We start from the raw sequence: 22535 nt of genomic DNA, 5'->3' as shown, positions 1-22535 counted from the left end.
GCTGGGCAAATACTGAACAATGCTCTGGACCTACCTACGTGAATGTCAAGACTAGCTGGCTCTGGCTGTGTTCACCCCCTGTTTGCATTCGTGTCCCACTGATGTTCTAGCAAACATGTCCCCGGACAGGAGAGCTCACAGGAATGGTAAATTTTAGAGAATATTTGTGGCAAGTGAATTTTGAACTTGTAACCGTGAGTGTGTGCTCTGGAAACCTGAACTGGGACCAGGCTCAACAATGGGGAACAGAACTATTCCTTGTGCCCTCTGTGTTGAGAGCTCAGATTTCAGATCTGACAATGAGCGCTCGCTGTGACCTACAGGCAGAGATTGGCCGTGGAGAAAGCTGCACTGCATTCTGGGAACTGCATTCTGGCTCCAGAGGGAACAGAGGAAGCATCACCAAATCTATTACTCCTGGCTCCAGCTCTTCCTGCACGGCCAGTGCTCCCAGAGCCAAAGCTAACCCCAGAGTCCAGGTTACCCACCCTACCAGTGGGGAATGACAGTAGACAGGTTGTTGGGCCTGAGAGCCACTCAGCAGCACAATGGAATCCAACACACGTGGAAAATGTTTTCCTTTTCCATTACACACACACACCTCCGTGCGCACCCCCCGGGCTATTCCCAGGAAAACACTGGGCGTTCAAGGGCAGCCTGTTCTCCCCTTCCCGCAGCACCATGTATGCAGTGCTGGGAACACATGCAGCGATCTGAGTGCTAAGGAGTAGTTCTGTGTTATCTGACAGCAAACCCTTCACATGTGCGCCCCATCCAGTGTCTCCCCTCACCCACCATCCCCTTATGGCCCTAGAACCTCCATCTCCCCCGGCCTCCTTCCCTGCTGGCCTGTCCTCGCTCACTGCTCCAGTGGGGTTGGGTTGCCTGCCCCTGGGTACAGGCTGGGGACCCAGCGCTACTGCACCCACTAAGCACAGCCTGGTCTCAGCCGCCCCATGTGCCCACAGGGAGTCGTCACTTTGGCCCCTCTCTGCATAGAGTCAGGTGGAGCTGGAATGTGCGTGAGCCCTGCCTGGCATCCTCCTGGTGCCACTCCTTCCCTCTGATCACCCATCCCATCAGTTACATAATCTATGGGGCTGAGACACACCCAGCCCTCCTCCTCTGGGTCCTGCACTGGGGGCCAGTCACTCCTAACAAACGGGGGCGGGGGTCTCTTTTCAGTACAGGGGTCTGATTCTAAGGATGCAGGGATCTGTGCTTAAATCCATCCTGACACACTGTGGCTTCCTCTCCAGCCAGGGGACAGGGTCGAGGTAGGGGGTGAGCCCTTTGCTGGGAATGCCTGGAGTTGTTCCTTTCTAGTTATGACATTTTCTGGGCATTGTTTTAAGGGGAAATATTGTCTCAGCCTCACGCTGCCTTATTGCTTTGTTATTATTGCTGCCATCTCAGTAACAGGAGAAGTCGAGAGGTTGTTTTACCTCTGTATTTGGCACTGGGGCACCTGCTGCTGGACTCCGGTGTCCCGTTCTGGTGCTCACGATTCAAGGACAGTGATAAATTGGAGAGGGGTCAGAGAAGAGCCCAGAGAATGATTAATGGAGTAGAAAACCTGCCTCATAGTGGTGGACTCAAAGAGAATTCTAGTCTGCTTAACAAAGAGCAGGCTAAGGGGTGACTTGATCCCAGGCTGTGAGTATCTACATGGGGAACAAAGATTTAATACTGGGTGCTTCAGACTAGCAAAGAAAGGCCTAAGATGAGCCGGGGTAGAAGGTGCAGCCGGACAGATTCCAAATGGAAATAAGGGGAGGGGTAATGAACCATCGGGACAACTCACCAAGGCTCATGATGGATTTTCCATCACTGGCAATTTTAAAATCAAGATTGGATGTTTTTCTAAAACTCTATGCTGTCAGTCAAAAGGACCTATTCTGGGGCAGTTCTCTGGCCCAGAGGAGGTCAGACTAGATGATCACAATGGTCCCTGCCGGCCTGAGAATCTAAGAACCTGCACCCACACATCTTAACCTGGGAATCCATATTGCATTGCCGCCTAGTCCTCACATGCTCCAGAATAATCTCCTTGTCTCTGTCAGATGGCTTGTGATGCCTACTAGTCCAGCTCCGGAGCTGCATGAGCACAGGAGAGGGGCTACTGAGTGGCAGAGGGAGGCATTTTAACGGGTTAGCCAAAACAGTAATGACATCTTGGGCTGAGGGCATCAGCCCCTGCTTCCTAAAAGGTGCATGACCCTGGGGTTCTGCAGTAACAGTCTGTATCTGCCCAGGAGCAGTGCCCTTGCACTCCCAGAAGACCTCGCCACCCCCATCCATTGCCTTGTTGCTTCCAAGCCTGACCATTGTAATACGCTCTCCCTGGCACTGACCAAACACTACCTGGAAGCTCTGGCTGCAGCCTGCATGCTACTGGAGCAGACTCCCCTTACCTACCCAATCCAGACTCCAATTCCACGGCCTGCTTCTCCTCCACAAAGCCCCGAATGGGTCGGGGTCTGGCTACCTCAGGGTGCTGACCGTGATGAAGTCCTAGGTACTGAGCTTCCTTAGTAAGGGTCAGAACCAGCTTCCACTGGAGATCGGGCTGAGACTCGTGGCCACCAGAACATAAGAGAAGACTCCTCTTCCTATGGACTCCTCTGCAACCCGATTTTAGAAGGCAGGTGCGGAAAGGAGGGCAGTACCTGTGTGTAGCTGTAGCCGGTATATAACGGGATCAGCAAAGAGCACCCAGACTCTACAGCAAAGGGTGTGTAAAATGCACTTCTAATAGTAAATAAAAAGAGACACCGCTGTATAACCCAGTGCAATTGTGACATCAGTCACGCAGTGAGTGCCGTTCACCGGAACAGCGCAGGGCTCATCAGACAGCCCCACAGCAAGGACTCCATTGCGCCGAGAGCAGAGTTTTCCAACTCCGTTTATTTTAGACACAGCGAAAGAGCAGGGGCCAGGTTCTGCCCCTGGGGCCAGCTGTGCAGAGCCACACCCCAAGGGGCGGAGCTTCAGCTGGTGGCAATTAGCACAGCGCCACTGAAGTCAGGGGAGTCCTGGAGCCAGGGCACGACATCGATTTACACCAGCTGACGATCTGCCCCGCTGGGCTGAAAATCCGTCAGACTCTGCAAACCGGCTGCAATGGTGAGATCCGCCCCCCCAGTGCCTATACCTAGGGACCAAGCCCCCAGCCTGCCGGGCACCTGCATGCTGTGATGGGGACGGAGGATCTTTTTGTGACTGCTGTTTAGGGTAGTCCTGTTCAAGAGATCTGACCTGAGCTGCGAGCAGCAGCCTTGGCGCTCAAAGAGCTGCTTGTCTAGCTAGCAATCATGCTCATTTTCAGGCATGTAACAGGATGCCTATTATGCTAATGAACAAAAAGTCAGCATGACCTGGTTTTTAGCACGCTATTCACTTGGCTGCCCGTCAACGAAGAACTGGCTGGAGCTGCAGCTGACTAGCGGGACTCCCAGAAGCCTGGAAGGGACCAGGCTTGGGATGCAGCTTATTTAGCCGCTCTCAGCCAGTTTTCAGGCCACGCACTCCAGCAGCGCGTCTGGTGGCGTGACTATTGCGCACATCTTCGCACGCTGTCTGGAGCGATGGCCCAGGCACAGATCAGCTCCGTGAGCAATCTGGCTTGGGATCCCCGGCACGTGGGCCCCTGTTTACGCTCTCGCTGGGTCTCTCCTGTAGTTGGTGCCCATTGCTGGCTCTGCCATTTGTTGCTCTGCTCCACCCCTGGCCTTTTGTTTTATTATCGGTAAGCTATTTGACAATAACGCCAGGGGAGGCTCAGAGTTGGTGGCAGCCGCTGGGTTTGCTTGGTGGGTCTCAATTTAAAATGGCTACAGAAAGAAGGGAGGCACGAGGCACTGGAATAAACCGCTTTATGGTCCGGTTTGGACTTTACCAGCTCTTGCAAAATGGTGTTTTAAGTTACATGACATCAAAGTATACGTAGCGTGGACCAAATTCTCAGATGGTGTAAACTGGCCTCGCCTGACTGGAATCAATGGTGCCACTGCAGTCAACGGAGGTACGCTGATTTATGCCAGCTGAGGATCTGGCCCACTGAGTCTGGAAATACTGTACAGTCCAATGCCTTCTGCAATGGCCACCAGCCCTTGGGGTTAACGTACTGGAGGGGGAAGGTAGCTGCTGCTACGCCACGCCATGGCATAGACCAGCCAGGCAGGACAGGTCAGCGCACCCAGGTGGGGCTGTGTTTCAGTGTCACACTGCAGACAGGTTTGCTTTTAAAAAATGTATCTACATTCCACATGCAAGAGTTAAATATACCAACAGCTTTGCACGCACACACGCACACACACACTGTACATGGGGTAGCGCCTGCCTGCTGTGCAGTTGCTAGAGAATTGATTAGATAGTGCAATGGGGTTAAAGGCCGGCATTGCTGGCCACATTCATTCCCCACTGCCTGCACAAACGGATTTACAGGAGACAACGGCGCCTGGATACGTACGAGGCGGGATGAATCGGGCAGAGCATGGACAAGAACCTGGGGAATGGGCAAGTGTCCCTCCGAGCGCCCCCTTTTCTGCGGCTTGTCCATTGAATGTGTGGTGGTGACTTGGTCACCGTGATGGGTGGGCTGTGTCTAGTCTCTGTTTGCAGAGATGCCGGTGACGCCAGGCTGACGGCGAGCTCTTGTGGCGTGTTCAGAGGAGGCCTGGTGGTGGTGCTAGTGAGCTCACTTTTCAGGTTCAATGGTGAGTGCAGGTCCGGTGGGTAAGCCAGTGTGTGTGTGTAGCACTGTAGTCATGCCCAGGGCACACCGCTCACAACAGCTCGTTAGTGGTGCTGGGAGGCCACGCTGTGACACTAGACGCACTTGAGGGCATTCGGCAGGAATGTCAGAAAGCCTTTGGCCGTTTGCTATGAAATACATTGCTGCGGCGTGAGCTCTGGAGATGCTGGGGCAGCGAGGCGGATGGCAAAGGCAAGGGATGGACCAAACTATCCAGAGCAGTGATGTTTGTGCGCGCCAGTGCCTGGTACATGGCGGTGCTGGGCTGGGCACCCATCTGCAGCGGTGCTCAGTGTGGCCTGGCCCGTACAAATGTCTTGTGTGCAGACGGACTTAAGGGGGCACTCAAAACACACTGACAGGATCTCACCAAGCAGCCAGCAGTAGTCCTCCGAGCCACCTGTGTCACAGCAAGGTGGAGTAGTGCCAGCAGTCGGGAGCTGAGGGAGGGAGGGAGGTGGTACCAGTGTGGCCATGTAGAAACAGACGGCTAATGTGGGCGCAGGGCGGGGGCCAGCTTGGTGTAGACAGGAGGGGTGGGTGAATAGGGAGCTGTGGACTTTATCGTCATCTGGCAATGGAGAGAGCTGGAGAAAAGGCTCTTCCCAACTGTAGCCAGAGGGAACGTGTTTCATCAGCGGACTGTGTGGCGGCACCAGCTCCCTGAAACGACGACACTAGAACAGAGGCAGACATGTGCCTTGCATGCTGAGCTATGGACAGGAACCAGCAGCTCCAGTGCTACCACCACGTCACAGTCCTCCTGTGCCATGTGAAGTATGTGGCATCGGCTATGGTATTCCATACACGCGCTTAGGAACAAACAAGGTCTCAGCAAATTGTCTTCCACCCCCAGCAAAGGATGCAACATGTTTGTAACCATCCACTCCTTCCCTGCTTTTCCTGCCGCTGCTCTGTGGTGAGGGCAGCTGCCGTGGGCTATTCAGAGCCGTCTCTTGCCTTAATTCCAACTCATCTGCAGCCAGTGGCAATACTGAGTAAAAAATGGCATGACTTGGAAGTGATCATCTCTGTACAGTGCAGCTTCAGAATGGTCCCTAGTTCTGCAGTCTGGGGCGTTACGTGTCAGCAGGACCAGGAAGGGCAGGAGAGAGACAATGAAGTCACTGCGTATGGATGGAGGATGCGTCCCTCTTGACTCACCAGTAAGGACCCATCAGTGTCCCTTTGAAAGGAAGTCCTGGGCTGGGCCGTCTTAAACTAGGGACTGATGGCTCCTGCTGGAGGACGTCACACCACAGTGCTGACTGAGGGGTCGGAGAGGTTGAGTTGCCCGGTGATGTCAGTGGGATGATACTGCTGCAAAAGACAAATACACAGACAAGGAGAGCGAGATGTTAGGCAGCCCTGGCACTTGCCCGCCTGGCGCAGCTCATTCAACCGTGTGTCCCTACAGGGTAGCACTCAGGGATGAGGCAACGGCAGGAAAACTGTTGCAGTCTTAGTGTCAATTACAAATGCAATCAAAGCGTTTCCATAGGTTGCTGCAGACAGTTCCCAAGCATCCCTACAGCTTGGCTTGGAGGAGAGTTCACCGGAGACAGTACAGTTTCTACAGAATATGGCAGCTTCTAGAGCGCTCGGTGAGCAATTCAGTCTCAGCTCCTGTGAGGAACTGAGACCAAGAAACCCCGTGAATCAATTTGAGCCAGCCCATTGGGTCAGTTATCATTGGGCTGCTTCATTTCACTTTTAGTTCAGGGCACTTGGCTTCCTTGTCCCAATATGCCTGCTTTTGACTTTCCCCTCTAGTGGGTAAAGAAATGTGCCCCGTGATTTAGTTGTGATAAATCGTTGTTAATGTGAAAATGCCAACATACGACATGCAGTAAAGATGTGGCCTGGAATTTGCTTCCTGCTTTTCCTACAGATTGAGTTTGGCAAAAGCTCATTTGGAAAAGTCTCCCCCACCCCTCACGGGAGATACCTGTAAGGAGGCAGAAATTGGTTTGAACTGCTAGTACCCAAAACTCCTCCCTCCCCAAGAAAAGGCTTTTAAAACTAAACAGACTTCCTTTCAGCTGATAGGCTCCCTGCCTGAGCTCCATAACCCCAAGCACTGTGCCCTCCAAACCCACCACCATGAGCTCAGGGAAAGGGTGCAACATCACCCAGAAGGGAAAGGAGGGGTTTACAGATCCCAGACATGGCCTGTCAGTCCCATGTCCTTGTCACATTGGTATAGGGTGACCAGATGTCCTGATTTTATAGTGACAGTCCCGATTTTTGGGTCTTTTTCTTATATAGGCTCCTATTACTCCCCACCCCCTTCCAATTTTTCATACTTGCTGTCTGGTCACCCTACATTGGTAGGATAATCCCCTCCTGCACAGCTAAGGCAGTGCCCACTGAAGCCAAAGGAAGGCGGTTCCAAAGGGCCCCCTAAAGAGGAACTTCCAACTTTCCTCCATTTGGGTCTTAATCTCTATTTATAGACAAATCAATTCTCAGAGACAATCCTCTCCCTCCCCAGCCCTGCCCTTACTAACCACTTCCTTCTGGCCCTGCTGGAGACCTGCTCCCGGAGCACAGAAACCCAGTGCAGGGTTTATATACTGAACAGTCAGGACAGAAATCGACAATGCTCTGATCACCCCTCTGGCCAGCAGGGTCAGCTGCATGCCATGCTCTGTGTGTGAGGAATATGGACTCTCAGGTGTTGTCCAGGGCAGTCTGGGACCTCAGGTGGGCTCTGTAACGATTGGTTGCCCACCAAAGTGTTTTTCAGTGGATTGCATGGCTCTCAGTGGGATCTTCGGGGATTGCCTGGCATTTATTTGTGCCTTGTGCTGTGTTTTTCATGAGCGTGTCCATCTCACTCTGTATCTACTGGTATTTTGCCGTTTTGTACTGTTTCTAGGGGATTATGTGCATCTCAGGTTTGTCTATAGGCGTTATGGCCTCTCAAATGCCATCTAAGGACTAGAGCAGATGCAGTGTGAGCTCGGGCTGTCTTGGGGGACTCTGCTCTGTCACTGGGTGTTACATGCATCACAAGCAGTGTCTATAAGGGACGCTCCATAGTTACAGCTCACGTGAGTTTTACACTTAAAGCCACAATCCCGTCTCTTGGTTCTCTAGGAAACATACACTATTGGGAGAAAGATTCCAGCAATTGTTCTTTGAATACTAAATGAACGTTCTGGACATGCCAAGTAATTCCAGTAATAAGTTTATGAGCTAAAATTAATGTTAAAATTGGGCCTTCAATTGTCCCAAACCCACAACCATTGTCTAGTTACACGAACCCCAGCCGAGAGGTGAAGCCTGGGTATATCTGGTGCAATGGATAGTTTTTAGAAGCACTTTTAAGGACTATTCCCCATTATTTTTTGTAAATGAAAGTTTCTCCTCTAGCAGAGGCTGAAGAGTAGTGGCCCCCTTCAGAGAAACTCAGCATGACTGTTCTCTCAAAATGGCTGCCGTTTCCTATCACGCTCAATGGGACTTAGGCTGCCCTTAGCAAAGATGTCGCCCAATTCCATTCATCGGTACTGCACAGGGCTCTTCGCTGCCTTCTGACTGTACTTCTCTGGAAGCAATTTGGCTTCGTTTCCACTGAAGAAATATGGGAGGCGCTGGGCATCTTCGTGAAAGGCTTTAAACCCATTGAGAGTAAGAGATGACGCCATTTTGAAAGAGGGACTGTCTGCACCCCACCCTCCTTAACCTCCAAACCCCTCTGGCTCCTGGAGGTAAGTGCGGCCCATCACCTCCAGCAGCTCTCACTAGCTGCTCTTCCCCAGGAGGTGGACAAGTGGCGAAGGCATCCAGCCAATCAGAGGGGTTTTCCCCTTGGGAAGGGCTGAAAATGATGTGAGGGCTGGAGCTTCTCCACTCATTGGCTGAGACTGGCTCCAGCAGCGCTTAATATTGTGCTGCTCCAAAGAGTTGGCAATAGTGCACGTGTGTGTACATGTATGGATGTGAGTGTGCACGTGTGCCCACACGCATGCAAGGAATGTCTGGGGTTCAGAAGGCATTTGGGGGGAGCCTGCCCCGGGGAATGTGCAGGACAGGAAGGGGAGGAAACGGCGAGGCATGCTCTGGCTGATTTGCATTGCACTGTCAACACAAAGCAGCTGTAAGCCCATGTAACTGGCCAGGGCCAGACTGGCATAAAGCAGCCAGTGTCCTGCTGAATTTGGCCATAAATGTCACAATACAAGACAATGATTTCAGATTGAAACGATGTATCTGTCAATCATTAGACTATACATGGCAACGGTTGTGTGGTTTCTTGGTTAGTGTTCATAGACGACATTTTAAACAATTTTAAAACCAAGGAAATGTCTATATAAAAGCTGTGTTCAGCTGGAGTTCATGTTGAGATCACTTATCGGGTAGCATACATTAGGGGGTGCTGTAATTATCCCCAGACCAAGCACTATCAAGCCAAGAACATCAGCGCTCAAGTTGACTGTAGAAGAAACTCAAGCGTGTTAAGGTATGGAAATGGAGTTGAGGTGCCCAAACAACCTGACGTCTGCCTTGTAGGGACAAAAACCAGACCACAAGCGAACGTCTTTACAACCCTGTTTAATCTAATCTGGGATCCCAGGCCAAGGGCTGAACTATCCGCCCTTCCAGTTGTAGGGAACACAGCAGCGGGACAGACTGGGCATGGGGGGAGAAGTGCCCAGTTATCAGTCATGGCACCTGCTGCCCTCGGCAGAGAGCCTCCGCCCACCCCCACACAACCAGCGGCAGGGAGTCTTGGCCGCTCCTGTCTCCTTGGGATAATGGGGCACAAGACGATCCCTGTGAACTAGACCAAGGTTGGGGTGCACCTTCCCGTGCCCGCTTGTGCGAGGGCCACAGGCTGTGCTCGGTGGGGCAGGCTGTGGTGGGGAGCGAGGCCAGTGACCTGGCCAGGAGCGTGAGGGTGAGATCCTTCACGCTGCTGCTCTGAGGGGTGCCGGTGCCCTGCTGCTGGGCTGGGCGCCCGCTGGAGGCATCATGCTGGGACATACTGGAGAGCAGTGAAGGGTTGCGGGAATAGGGCACTGCTATAGAGAGTAACTGGGGAGGGGTATGGCCCCCAGCCTCAGGACGGTGTCACGCCTTTCCTTCCCTGGGGTGGGAGCCCCGGGAGTCTGGGGGACGCCTAGCAGTGCTCTCACATGAGCAGCACCTACCTGTGTGGGGGGGTGTCAAATAGTCCAGGCCCCAGGCAGCCCTGACATGCACACTGAGCCCTCTCGCCCCACAGCGGAGCACTTAGCCCAGCTGGCCTGCCTCTGACCCAGCTCCCGGCCCCCCCATTCCAGTCCAGACACTTACCCCTCTCCCCTGCCCATGGCACTCCAGCCCCGCTCTGGGTTAGCGGTTAACTTTGGAACAAGGGGCCTCATTGCCTCTTTGGTTTCCTTGGTCTCGGGGGTCGGCATTAGTCACAAATGCCACACACAAAACCCACGAAGGAACCTTTCAGCTCTGTAGCCCAGCCCAGCTCCCCAGAGCCTCCCCCCTCCCTCCTCCTCCTTCCTCACCCTCTGCTCCCCCCGCCGTGCTCCGTGCTTTGAGGTGGAGAGACATTTAGCGGGAGTGACATCATGGGGCCCCCAGCAGGCAATCTCACCTCACACCCTCCTGCCTGCTCAGCGGTACTGGGTTTCGGGGATGTGATGTGATGTGATGGGGGGGTCATTAGTGCAGGCTGAGAGCTTCTCCACCTGGAGAGTGCAGCACGGGTAACACTAGCGCTGTGGTTCCTTCCAGTCTGCTGTCTCTGATCCCTTCCTCAAGGTGCTGGGGGGCTTCCCCTGCGTTCTCTGAACCAGCTGGCATGTGCTGCATATCCTGAGATGACAGCCAAGGTAAAGGATCCCGTTCGGTGAGATGGCAGCAGCAGTGGCTTCTAGGGAAGGGGCAGCCCAACCCGGCCCGGCTGAGGGCTTGGCTGGTCAGCAGCTTGCTAGTGCACATTGGGCCTGATCCAAACCGTGCTCTACATCACTTGGGAGCAAGCCTCTACTTTAGCGTAAAATGGAGTCACCCCCATTTTGCATACAGAGCCATGGCCCAGAGAGACTACATGTCCCATCATGCATTGGGAACAAGATGGACCATCACATGCTAGTTCCTGAAGGTCCCTCTAGTCTCTGTGGGCTGCACCTCTGTGTTAAAGGTTAAGTGAATTGCAGAACATGGCGGGCTGCGTTTTGCCACCCCAGTTTCATTAATGGCGCTCCGTTCCCAGCCATGCATCATGTCTAACAGCCTCCATGTGAACCTGCCCTGAGCAAATCGGCAATGGGCAGAAATCTGCAGATCAGGGCAGGTCGGAGGTGTTTCAGCAGCCTGTTAACTGTGATGCCTGGCCCCAAATGGATCTCCCGTATCCAACTGCTACAACAGATTAGCCAAACTGCAGAGAGTGGCACCGTGCAAAGGGCACAGATGGGGTATTGGCTTTTAGTTCAACAGCCCAACCTGATTGAGTTGTGTCTGAACTGCTAACTGGAGAGGACACGGTATTTCCGTTTGACATTAGCTGGGCTTTAGAGGCAGCAAGCAGCGAAACACACTATTTGAATCAGGTTGGGATTTTAAAAACTCCTCTCTCAACCATCGGTGTCTCTCTTCTAGAGCTGAATTAATGCCGCTCATAACCAGAGACAGCTCTTCCTTGTGCACTTAGCAGTAAGTCCTGAGTGCTCTCAGTCACAAACAAAAACCACATGTAGAGAATGTGACACGCATGGCTCTCGGTGAGGTGAGACAGTGCCTAAATTAAACCGGGGTGATCAGTTCAGGCATACAATGACAAACAGTTACAGGAACACTCAGGAACAGGAAAAAAAATAGTCATTGTTTTCCAAAGGTCAGCACCAGTACGGTGAGTAAACTCAAAACTCATCCAGCCAAAAACAAAACAAAAAACTCGGTAGCATCTCCAAACTCATCACAGGACTACAGACCAGCTCCTGCCTGCTCTCCAGGAGTCCCCGAACCCTTTCAGGTACACGGGAAGACTGACTCACTGACTGACTGTTGACGAACATGAGGCTATGCATGTACACTGGCAGCTTCGGGATGGGTGTGTGGTAGTCGATGGGATGGCAGAAAAGAGAGAGAGAGAGAAAGAGAGAGGGCAGAATTGTTCTTCTTCCTCTTACCGTATCTTTGGAGGACCTACGTCTCTTGAAGCTGGAGGCCAGGGTGGAGGTGATGGACCTAAAAGTGGCTTTCTTTTTAGGGTCAGGTTCTGCTCTACCACTTTTTCTATCCTAAAATGAATATGTATAAGTGATTAGATCTCTAGTGTGTTGTTTGAATCTCTAAATCTAGTTGAATACTGCCCCATGTTATGTCCTTCATTTAGGTAAGACGGCTACTGGAGATGTTCTGCCGGTGTCACTCCCAACTCCTCCACGAGGGGCCATCATGGCCCTAACTTGAATAAGGAATTACAAAAGGGCTGTGACTAGCTGGAATGGCCTAGGATCTGGAGAAATGCAAACCCCTTGGGGGAAGTAGCCCTGTGCTTTTCTGTGTCCATTTACAGGTCTGTATGGCTAGCCTAAATTCCCGGGGGAGCCATTTCAAATTCAGTGGCTAAATGACATTTTGTTCCTAACAGACTTGTCTGCTGACTCCTGCCCCTTGCTTCCAGAACTAGTCTAGCTAGACCGAGAGGTGAGATGCTGCACCTACCACTAAAAAAAAATGTTCTGGGCCTTTTCTGAAGCTGAATCCTAGCGCCACAAGAGAGAGAGAGGACTGCATTGAAAGAGAAGTCATTGTATGAATATTCTGTAAAAAATGTATTCAAAAATTTAAATGATGCATTTGAGCAAAGCTGAACGTTTTCCAAAGAAAAAGGAAAAAAAAGGAAAAGAAAGGAAAGAAGCGAAGCGTTAGCGCTATGATATCATCAGGGGTTGGAATGAACTCAAAGAGAAACAGAACTCAAAAATGTAGCCATGGGTGTTAGATAGTCGGACCTGGTTAATAGAGGCTGGGAGCACCAGCCGCCGGGGGCAGAGGGCGTTGTTAGAGGTGGGGACCAGCCAGATACCACGACGGCAGAACAATTCCTCCCCAGTTGCTTTAGTGCCAATGAGTGTGACCTTTTCGGATGGGGAAGGAGTAACCAGGTCTGGCTCTACCACCGCCCGGGGGTAACCAAAATGTATCCCGCTGGTGCATAGTGCATGCTCGGGGGATACATTTCCTCCTCCTTTTCAGTACTCTCTTTTGCGGACATGCACAAACGGAAAAGAAAGCAAGATGGATGGAATGAAATGTCTTTTTCTTCCATGGCATCTCAGGAAATAGCCATGGCAAAACTGTGATCCCAAAACCCATTATTTTTGTTTGTTTGGTTTAACAAATAAATCTTTCCACTTGCCTACCTTCTAGTAATGTACCAGATACTAGTGGTCTGACGTTTCCTCCTGTGGAAAAGTCTTACATTGTCAAACTGATCTTTATCATGAGACTCTGTTTATACCCACAGGGTGACATGCGTAGCTCACAGTCCCACAGATTCTGCCCAGTGACCCAGTGCAGTATTTTCTAGAAGGTTGGCAAGTGAAAAATGGCAGTGTGACTCTAGTGCTCTGTCCCAGCAGACTTAACCACTTCAGTGCTGCTGCTTTTTGGAAGCAAAGGAAACCAGAAATGGCTTTTGCAATCCTGTATTGGTGAACGGAGCCCAAGAGCTCCAGTCCACATTCGTTACCCGTTGCTGCTTTCAGGGAGGTCATTTACCACTGAGCAGCCCTTTCCCATGTCATAGTCAATGCTGCTATCACATGGCCATTTCATTTCACTTGTTTACAGCAACACTGCTTTTAAGGTTCCCAATCATTGTTTCTCTCTCTTTCATTCACACTTTCTTTGGATAGTGGTTTCCTTTCGTCGGATAAAGGATCTGTTCCTCTTTGAACGCTGGTTTGCTTCCCCAAACACGAGAAACAGCCCGGACAGTTCAGAGAGAAACTCCAGATGTCCTAAACTGGGGCCAGGGACATAGCAAGGGTTAATCCCATAGCAGCTGGGAAAGAGAGAAAGTTTAGCCAGGCCGGCTGGGCCGGGCTCACTTATGTTGCTATGATAAGGTGTCAGACACACCAGATTCCCTCCAGATCCTGCCTCACTTGAGGGGCAAGGAGAAATGATCCCTTTGTAGACAAGAGAATCCATAGCAAGCAATGGCCCTTTGGCATGAGCCCTGGGGAATCGGTGTGCTAACAGTAACTGGCATTATTAGCCCCCAGCATGAATTGTGGGCATCAAGAGATGCCCACCTCTCTGAATCTGTGGAATCCAATTGACAAGAGCACACACCACCTCTTTTTGGAATCAGTCCCAGTTATGAAGGTTGCAACTGCACTTACACGGGGGGTTGCTTTGGCTGTGTTTCATGAATGGTCACGCGAGCCTTTCCCCACACAGCCAGCAGCAGAACCGGGCGCTCATCGACAGCAGCTTAATGCTGTGCTCATCTGCTGTCAAGCGCAGTCAGATACTGGTCCGTCAATGCAATGGCGTTTAAAGGAGCTGTGCTGGCACTGTTCGCTCAAATCGAATGAGACCCGGCTCTTGCACGTAGTCTCCAGCCGAGCAATGTGCCAGACCACCCCTGGGAGCACAGTTGAGAATGAAGCGATTTTTGCCAGGTGTCCTGGTTAGATTTGTGCACCACTCACCTCCTGGGAGAGATTGCATCAGACCGTGTGTTAGTGCCAAGGGGAGTTCCCATTGAGAAGGCAGGGAATCCATGCCTTGGTCGCTAGCAGCACAGTCACCCCCGTGGTTAGTGGGGACCCAGGGGAAGGGATGGGGGGGCCCCTGGGCTATCCCATAGCTCTGTAGTCACTGATTTGGTGAAGTAATGGAAAACGCACCTGTTGGAGATTTGCTCTAAAAACGGTTTGTCCTACCTGCAGGTTTTTCCGCCACACATTAACGGCCGCAAACGCCAGCTGCATCTGCTTCCTCCGCGCATCCTTATGCCTTTTGTAAGCTATTTCTATGAATATTAAAAATATCCCGGCAACAATACCTCCAGCCACCAGCATAAATACACCTGAAATAAGCAGGAAAGTTACACAGAGGACAATGGAAACAGCATCATGATACTTCATTTCCCAATAACCCTTTGCATGTCAATAGCTTCTTGCAGCCAGGGATTCTGCCCCCAGACATGCCCAAGGGTGGAGCACAGCAGAAGGTGAATACTGCAGAGCCTTTCCATGAGGATTCATTTGCATTTTTTACTGGAGTTGCTTCAGCTATGTTGACACCCTTTTTTCACTCACTTCCTGGGAATATCCTCGCAGCGCCTTTACCAGCAGGGATGTTCATGGGAAGAGGGAATTGGAAGGGAATACTGCTGAATATTAATGACAAGCTAATCCTGAGTTTGGATTATTATTATTGGTTGTATCACTGTAGCATCCAGAGGCTGCAATCAGGGACAAGGGCTGTACAAACAACTGACAGAGACACCAGCCACCCCAGAGAGTTCACAGGGATACACCGGGAGCCTGATTCTTGGAGTTTATGTTTAGGCAGTCAGGGGACAGACACCTACCAGGTGAGCTCTGTGTCCACTCGCGGGTGTGAGTGTGTGTGTGTGTGTGTGTGTAGTGCGGTTGCACATGGTGCCCCTTGCCCGTGGTGACCACTTTGGTGGCCAAAACTTTGGGGTGGGAGCAGGGGAAATCAATTGTAGAGGGATGGGACAGTAGAGGTGTGGGGCAGGAGAAGGGAGGGAGGAGATGGTCTCTCTCTGGGCAGTCCTCACACTTGCTCTGGGAACACTGACCAGTGATGCATACAGGCAGCACAGCTTGGACCCCAAACACCCCCAAAAACACTGGGGAAGGAGCCACTGATGCAACATTACTGTTGGGACTTCCTGCGTGATTCCCTGTAGGGTGAGGATGTCCGAGAAAACTGCCATCTGTTTGCAGACAATTTGCAAACAGGAAACATGGCAAAACTAATTGAACAAATTATTCCTTACCAAGTATGGCCGCCCACCCCCAGTAGGTATTTCTCCCCATTTTCCAGAGGGAGAAACTGAGGCGAAGCAACTTGTCCAAAGTCACACAGTGAGTCTGGGGCCCTGCACCCCAGCCTCCTGCTCTAGCCACTAGACATGCTGCCTTCCTTACATTCTTGGCTCGCGATGCTGGGCTTGTTTTCTCCTGCCCTGGTTCCCTTGAGGCTCTGGCTGGATGCTGGTCTCTGCCTTGGGGAGTGGCTGTGATTTCACTGTGGCTTGGCTGGAGGAGCGGGAGGTGAGTCGTGCTCAGAGAGGGTGACCTTTAAAATCACAGGCATGCTAATGGGACCTCAAAGGGGAAGATTGGGGGTGCAGGGGCCTTTCAGAGCCATTTCCGATCCCCCAGTGGGAACAGGACACTGCTCAACACCGCAAACTCCCAGACCACAGGGACGCGCAGCCCCAGAAGTGGAGTTTAGACCTCAGGAGAGCTCGGAGGGTTACAGTGAAGGAAAGCAGGTTAGTGAGCCAACGGGAAGAAAGAGGTTTGCAGAACAAACCTGCCATATTTTCAAAGGTGAGTGTTGCTGGGGCATTGCTACGGGAATCACACTCCTGATACCTCACCCAAGTCTTGTCCAAATCCTCCATGAAGCCGTTCTCGTGGGATCTGAAAGCACAAGGAGACAATACAGAGCATCACTGGAGACCACCGCCTGGCCCAATGGGAGCGCGCATTGATGCTACGGGAGCAGGGGAACATCCGAAACGCCAGCCCGTCTCATTCACATCAGTGCCCACATCCGCCCCACTCTCTGCACTTCAGCTTCACTGCCCCTTAGGCTACAGGCTAGAAGTCGCTGCTCTGCCTTTGCTCTTGGCAGGCTGTGCTAGAAGGGGGGTGACGTGTGTGCAAATGGGCGGAGGAGCACATGATGGCTGCAGGCAGAGAACTGTGTGTGCATTACACAGCAGGCGGGTATATTCTATGTAGTCCTGCCTACAGTAAACCCGTGCACGTGTAGTGTGTGTGGCTGTTACACTGGGTGTGCAAACGTGCATTGGTGAAGTGTCTGGGGCGCAGTTAGTGCCACGGCCCGTCATTACGCAGTCCAAAGGCAGAGTTCGGGGGCTGTGGGGAGATTAAATCCACCTGTCAGGTCGTGCCCAAGTAAAGCAAACCCCTCAAAGTGCAGCTCAAAGACAGGCTCCATGTCCGTCGGCTCTCGCAGCCCGGAACCAATGGGCTCAGTTCATGAGAGAAGCTCCGTTCCCCGAGCACAGAGGCCTAGGCTGGGCAGCGAGCGGCAGCCGAGGGGGAACCAGGGTGTCTGGACAGAGTGGGGCGATTAGCCGCTAGGAGATTATAATAATTAAAATCCAGGAAACCCCGTATCTTCAGCTTCTAGAAGGCCAGATCCTAACATCGCCTGGTCCCCCGTCAGAGCCAATCCCGTGTAACTATGGAGACAGGGGACTGCAGACCAGCGGAAGGGTTGACAGTGTGCTGAAGGGGGCCGGGGGCGTGAATACTGGCGTCTGCACCCGGAACCAGCAGCTCATGGCGCTTGGCGCTCCAGGGCAGCATCCCGAGGCCAGAGTTGCTCAGCTGGAGGAGCAGAGAGGGCCAGCAGATGGGGTCATCGTGGAGTTGGCCCATCTCAGCACTGAGTTCCCTGCTCCTCCCACTGAGGCAGCCAGCTCTGTGCTGGATGTACAGTGAGTGGACAGGAGCGACACCCCCACCAGATGGGACCCAGCTTCCAACAGGCAGAAGGGCCTGAGGAGGGTGCTCCAGGGGATGGGGTTACAGGTGGGGGGTGAAGGCAGCGAGTGTGCTCCAAAGACTGGCACACTGGCTAGCGTTGAAGGGATGGGAGTTCAGTTCCCAACTGACGCCTGCGGTGTGCCCTGGGGGCAAGTCCCCTCTCTCTTTACATCCCAAGCCAAGGGCCATCCCGATTTCTCTTTAGATGGGAGCTCGTCATTCTGTCTGCGTCTCTGAATTCCCTCTAATTCTGCAGTATCAGTTTGGAGCTGGGGTGCCCAGCACCGCACGCAGGGTAGCGATGAGGCCACACCACTTATTTATATGAAGGCCTGGCAGGATTGTCTGTATTTTTCTCCCTCTCATTCCCTAGGTATCCTAACAGCTTGTTGGCTTTCTCGACCACGGCTGCCCACTGAGCAAAGGTCTCCACTGAGCTCTCCATGCTGACGCCCACACCCTATCCTGAGTTGACCCAGTTACTTTACAGTCCTCGACGAATGGTTCTAATTATTCTCTCCAAGGTGCATTACTTTGCATTTGTCAATACAGAGTTTCATCTGCCATCATGCTGTCCATCCCCTGCCCTTGGCTGGTCCCTCTGAATTTCTCACCGTCTTCTCTGGTCTTGACTAACCTCAATAATTTTGTCTCACCTGTCAGTTTTGTCACTTCCCTGCTCGCTCCCTTTCCCGCACCCATTGATAAATGTATTGAACCACTCCGAGCCTAAAACAGAATCGGTGTGGCTCCCTGCTCTTAACCTTCTACCGACGAATGAAAAAGATTGACTCCTACCCTTATTTTCCTGTGTCTTAGCCAGTTTTTGATCCATGGCAATACTTTTTACCCCATATGCAAGGAAGTCCTTTCTGCACAGAGCCCAATTAGCCTGCAGAGCCGATTGCCACAGGATAGCGTTAATACCGAGTGTTTAGCAAGATTGAACAAGGGACTGGCCATTTCCAACAAGAATACCCAGAAGGCTCTGAGTAAATATTCAAAGAATCAACAATGGCTCTTGCAGGGCTATGAACTCACTTGCTTCAGAGCAAAAGCCAGCCTCTAACTATTGGGGACTAGGAGGAAAACTTCCCTGAGGGCAGGTTCTCCACATCTGCCTCCTGCAGAGTCTCTTGCACCTTCCTCTGATGCATCTGGCACTGGCAAATGTCAGAGACAGGACGCCGGGCTAGATGGACCTCGTACATGGACCATGCCTATGTTCCTGTGCTTTCTAACTACTGCAGCCACAAATTCATCGAGCTGGGTGATATCTGGCTCATAAAACCACTAACCCTGAACTGATGGAGGAAGATTATAGGCACACATCTGCACTGCTCCTTAGCAACACTCCTAACAGATGGGTTATGGGTACTGGTGCTGCTGCCTATGGGAGACAGAGCCTAGCTGGGCTCTCAGAGCCTGTGGGGAGTTCACGGTGCTGGCAACTAGGAAAAAACCTTCCTAGTTATTATATACTGAGCCCATGTGGGTCAGAGAGACGATGGACATGGAGGCAGAGCGCCCCAATGCCTTCCATTGTCCAAGAGCTGGAAAAAAACAGCCAATCCCTCCCCCTCCCCCTCCCCACCTTATGAAGGGGTAACGCTGAGAATGCTTGTGTGTTCTTTAAAAATAATCTGAGCATTTTCCTCCCCAAGTATGGTGATAATCTTCCCCTTGGAGCTGAGACCCCGGACACCCAGTCTCAGCCAGATGGGACCTTTCACCTCCAAGTTGCCCAGGGAATAGAGGTGGCTTATCATGTGGAATCAGGCTCAAAGAGCCAGGATCTCTAGCGCCGCTTGGGCCAGGTCCGCAGTCCTGCTGGTTGGGGATCATTAGGCAGGTGCGGAGCAACAGCTCAGCAGAGGTATCCCGAGTCCTACTCTAGCCCCGCACACACACAGCTGGTCACGTCCTAGCACATGCAATGTTTGGAGAGCTCAGAGCGCTCCCGGAGAGCCGTGTACAGACTTGAGGATGGCCAGGGAGACGTTCTGCTTCCAGGGGCTGTCTTTGCGCATCCCAATCCCAAAGCCAGAGCGGAAGAAAAGCTCCCCTGTTGTCACCAGGTCACACTTCTGGGAGGCTTCGAACTCCAGCACTGCCGAGTCCCAGATGAAGGCGTGGAGCTTGCTAACGCAGCACGGAGAAAGGAGAAGCCAGGTCAGTGTGGCAGCACGGACTGGCTTGTCTTAAATTACTACAGCTGCATGATCTGCAGAGGGCGGTGACTGTTGTCAGCTCTAATAGAACCATCGGGCAGCCCCCATTGTGATCCGCGCAGCAGCCCCGTTTTGAAGGGCAGAAGCAATTTCAGAGCCGTAATACACTGCACCATGAATGCGAAATGGGGAGACGCCATCTCATGGTCCACAGGGGAAAGGCAGGTCCCAGCCCTGCTTTCTGCGTAGTAGGGAGAGGCCCTGTCCAGTCTGTATCCCACGACCCCGCCCCTCCAAAGCACCTCGCAGAGAAGCTTTATGCCTTTCTGTGCTTGCCCCAGGTATCATACACCACCCAATACCCCTGCCCCCTAGAGCATTAGCACATCCTGGCATTATACCCCTCTACCCCTGCCCCCTAGAGCACCAGCAAAGTCCTGTGGACAACTTCGCTCATGCCTGGTAGCCCTCTGGCACAGGGACCAGCCCCACCCCACCCTGAGTCCCCTCAGAATTAGTAGATTTAACCCCAGCCAGCCCCAGTGAAACCTTGTGCCGATATCTGGCCCCCATCCCAGCCCTGCCCGGGCACAGACCAGCACCTCTAACGCCTTCCCTTAGTGCCAGGTCGCCAGGTCCCAGCCCACAGCCACCCAGGCCATTGTCTCCTAGGAAGATCCCCGCGTGGGCGGCAGCACTGACAGGCCGGGCTTGGCCCCGCACGCTGCACCAGGCCCTACGCCCTGACCAACAGTGAGAGCCACCGCCCCACACACTCAGCGAGCCTGCACGGCCCCCAGCCAGGCCCGCAGCCGCCAGGCAGGGCGCAGCCCCTCGCTCACTTGTCCCTGACGGCCTGGATGGCTTCGGCAGCGCTCTCGTAGTTGTGCTTCTCCATGTGCCGGTACATGGTGCTCAGCTCCACCTGCCGCCGGAAGTAAATGTCCACCGAGCTCTGCTTCACCGTGGCGTAGATGAACTTATCGGAGGGGTTCCGCAGCTGCAAGGCAAGGCAGAGCCGGCTGTGAGGGCTGGACAGGGGAGCGGCTGGAGCCAGCAGTCCCAGTCATTCCCTCCCTCCGCGCCCTCCCGCCTCACAACTGCGTGCCCAGCTGCCGGCCCTCACTCGCTTGTCCAAACTGCTCCCTTCTCTGGTGAACCAGGGCCGGGCGCCTGACTCCCTTTGAGAATCCTGGCCCTCATCGGCAGTGCCCCCGAACTCTCATGGTGGGCCCTGTCTATTCCGTGTCTGGCTTGTCTGACGTCAGCCATCAGCTCTCCGGAGCAGGAAACGGGGGGTAGCTGGGTTTGTAAAGAGCGTGAGACATTATGAATTGTTTCCTGTTAGCTCAAGTTCCCTAAGCACTGACAATGACAGCGCCTTGGTTTTGGCTGTTTCTGGACAAGGTTCCCAGTTTGCTGGGTCAGTTGGCCGTTCCCTGTCACCGCGCTATGTCAACGCCTGCACCAGTATTTGAGAGAACCGGGGAGAACCGATGCCTTTGTGCTGAACACGAGCTGACAGCTTTGGGGGGCTGATTGGGTCCTTCACACTTTGGAACCCCTCCCCCCATCTCTGATTCTTATCCCTCGTGTTTTCGCAGTGCTGGGGCGGGAGTTGTGCCTGCTTATAAAACAGTTGCTCCCAGGAGTTCCCTCCTGCCCTAGCCTGCAGGCCTCACTTCTCACTTCTCCTGCCCCCTCTCGCACAACAGCAAACAGCAGGAAGAGCAGATGGGCAGGGGGACTAGGGTACTATCTAGAGCAGGTCCCATGGCTCAGGTGAGGGGAGCCAGCAGTGTCTCGCCCTGGGCCTCTCTCTGCTCTTCATAGCAGTGTCTGGGGGGTACGGATGGGTCTGGGGAGGGACGCAAGGGGAGCACGGCTGGGTCTGGGGAGGGATGCAAGGGGAGCATGGCTGGGTCTGGGGAGGGACGCAAGGGGAGCACGGCTGGGTCTGGGGAGGGACGCAAGGGGAGCATGGCTGGGTCTGGGGAGGACACAAGGGGAGCACGGCTGGGTCTGGGGAGGGACGCAAGGGGAGCATGGCTGGGTCTGGGGAGGACACAAGGGGAGCACGGCTGGGTCTGGGAAGGGACGCAAGGGGAGCACGGCTGGGTCTGCGGAGGACACAAGGGGAGCACGCCTGGGTCTGGGGAGGGACGCAAGGGGAGCACGGCTGGGTCTGGGGAGGGACGCAAGGGGAGCACGGCTGGGTCTGGGGAGGGACGCAAGGGGAGCACGGCTGGGTCTGGGGAGGGACGCAAGGGGAGCACGGCTGGGTCTGGGCAGGAACGCAAGGGGAGCACGGCTGGGTCTGGGCAGGAACGCAAGGGGAGCACGGCTGGGTCTGGGGAGGGACGCAAGGGGAGCACGGCTGGGTCTGGGGAGGGACGCAAGGGGAGCACGGCTGGGTCTGGGGAGGGACGCAAGGGGAGCACGGCTGGGTCTGGGAAGGGACGCAAGGGGAGCATGGCTGGGTCTGGGAAGGGACGCAAGGGGAGCATGGCTGGGTCTGGGGAGGGACGCAAGGGGAGCACGGCTGGGTCTGGGGAGGGAGGCAAGGGGAGCAGGGCTGGGTCTGGGGAGGGACGCAGGGGAGCACGGCTGGGTCTGGGGAGGGACGCAAGGGGAGCACGGCTGGGTCTGGGGAGGGACGCAAGGGGAGCACGGCTGGGTCTGGGGAGGGACGCAAGGGGAGCACGGCTGGGTCTGGGCAGGAACGCAAGGGGAGCACGGCTGGGTCTGGGCAGGAACGCAAGGGGAGCACGGCTGGGTCTGGGGAGGGACGCAAGGGGAGCACGGCTGGGTCTGGGGAGGGACGCAAGGGGAGCACGGCTGGGTCTGGGGAGGGAC

The 22535-nt window shown here is 53.7% G+C and overlaps 1 protein-coding gene across 25 annotated transcripts in view; it reads right to left on the bottom strand.

Moving 5' to 3' along the window:
- Positions 1 to 3858: 3858 nt before the first annotated feature.
- Positions 3859 to 22535, bottom strand: part of GRIN1 (glutamate ionotropic receptor NMDA type subunit 1) — a 72170-nt gene continuing 53493 nt past the window's right edge. For 3 of the 25 annotated variants that reach the window (XR_254845.4, XR_254846.4, XR_254850.4), the window contains 8 exons: positions 20522 to 20679; positions 19489 to 19650; positions 16301 to 16410; positions 14671 to 14816; positions 12437 to 12502; positions 11899 to 12009; positions 10359 to 10579; positions 3859 to 6076 (listed from right to left, as the gene is read on the bottom strand). Coding sequence is in view for 8 of the 25 variants with exons in the window: in XM_005282306.4 (XP_005282363.1) it covers positions 6008 to 6076; positions 11899 to 12009; positions 12437 to 12502; positions 14671 to 14816; positions 16301 to 16410; positions 19489 to 19650; positions 20522 to 20679 (822 nt within the window). In the remaining 17 variants the exon portion in view is untranslated. Of the gene's footprint in view, positions 6077 to 10358; positions 10580 to 11898; positions 12010 to 12436; positions 12582 to 13137; positions 13180 to 14670; positions 14817 to 16300; positions 16411 to 19488; positions 19651 to 20521; positions 20680 to 22535 lie in introns of all 25 variants that reach the window. The other 22 variants (XR_010593720.1, XR_010593725.1, XR_010593719.1 and 19 more) reach the window with 13 other exon arrangements.

The sequence above is a fragment of the Chrysemys picta genome, chromosome 18 (assembly GCF_011386835.1).
Source record: "Chrysemys picta bellii isolate R12L10 chromosome 18, ASM1138683v2, whole genome shotgun sequence".
Taxonomy (NCBI): domain Eukaryota; kingdom Metazoa; phylum Chordata; order Testudines; family Emydidae; genus Chrysemys; species Chrysemys picta.
Note: the sequence above shows the minus strand (reverse complement) of the source record. Positions and strands in the feature narration are given on the sequence as shown.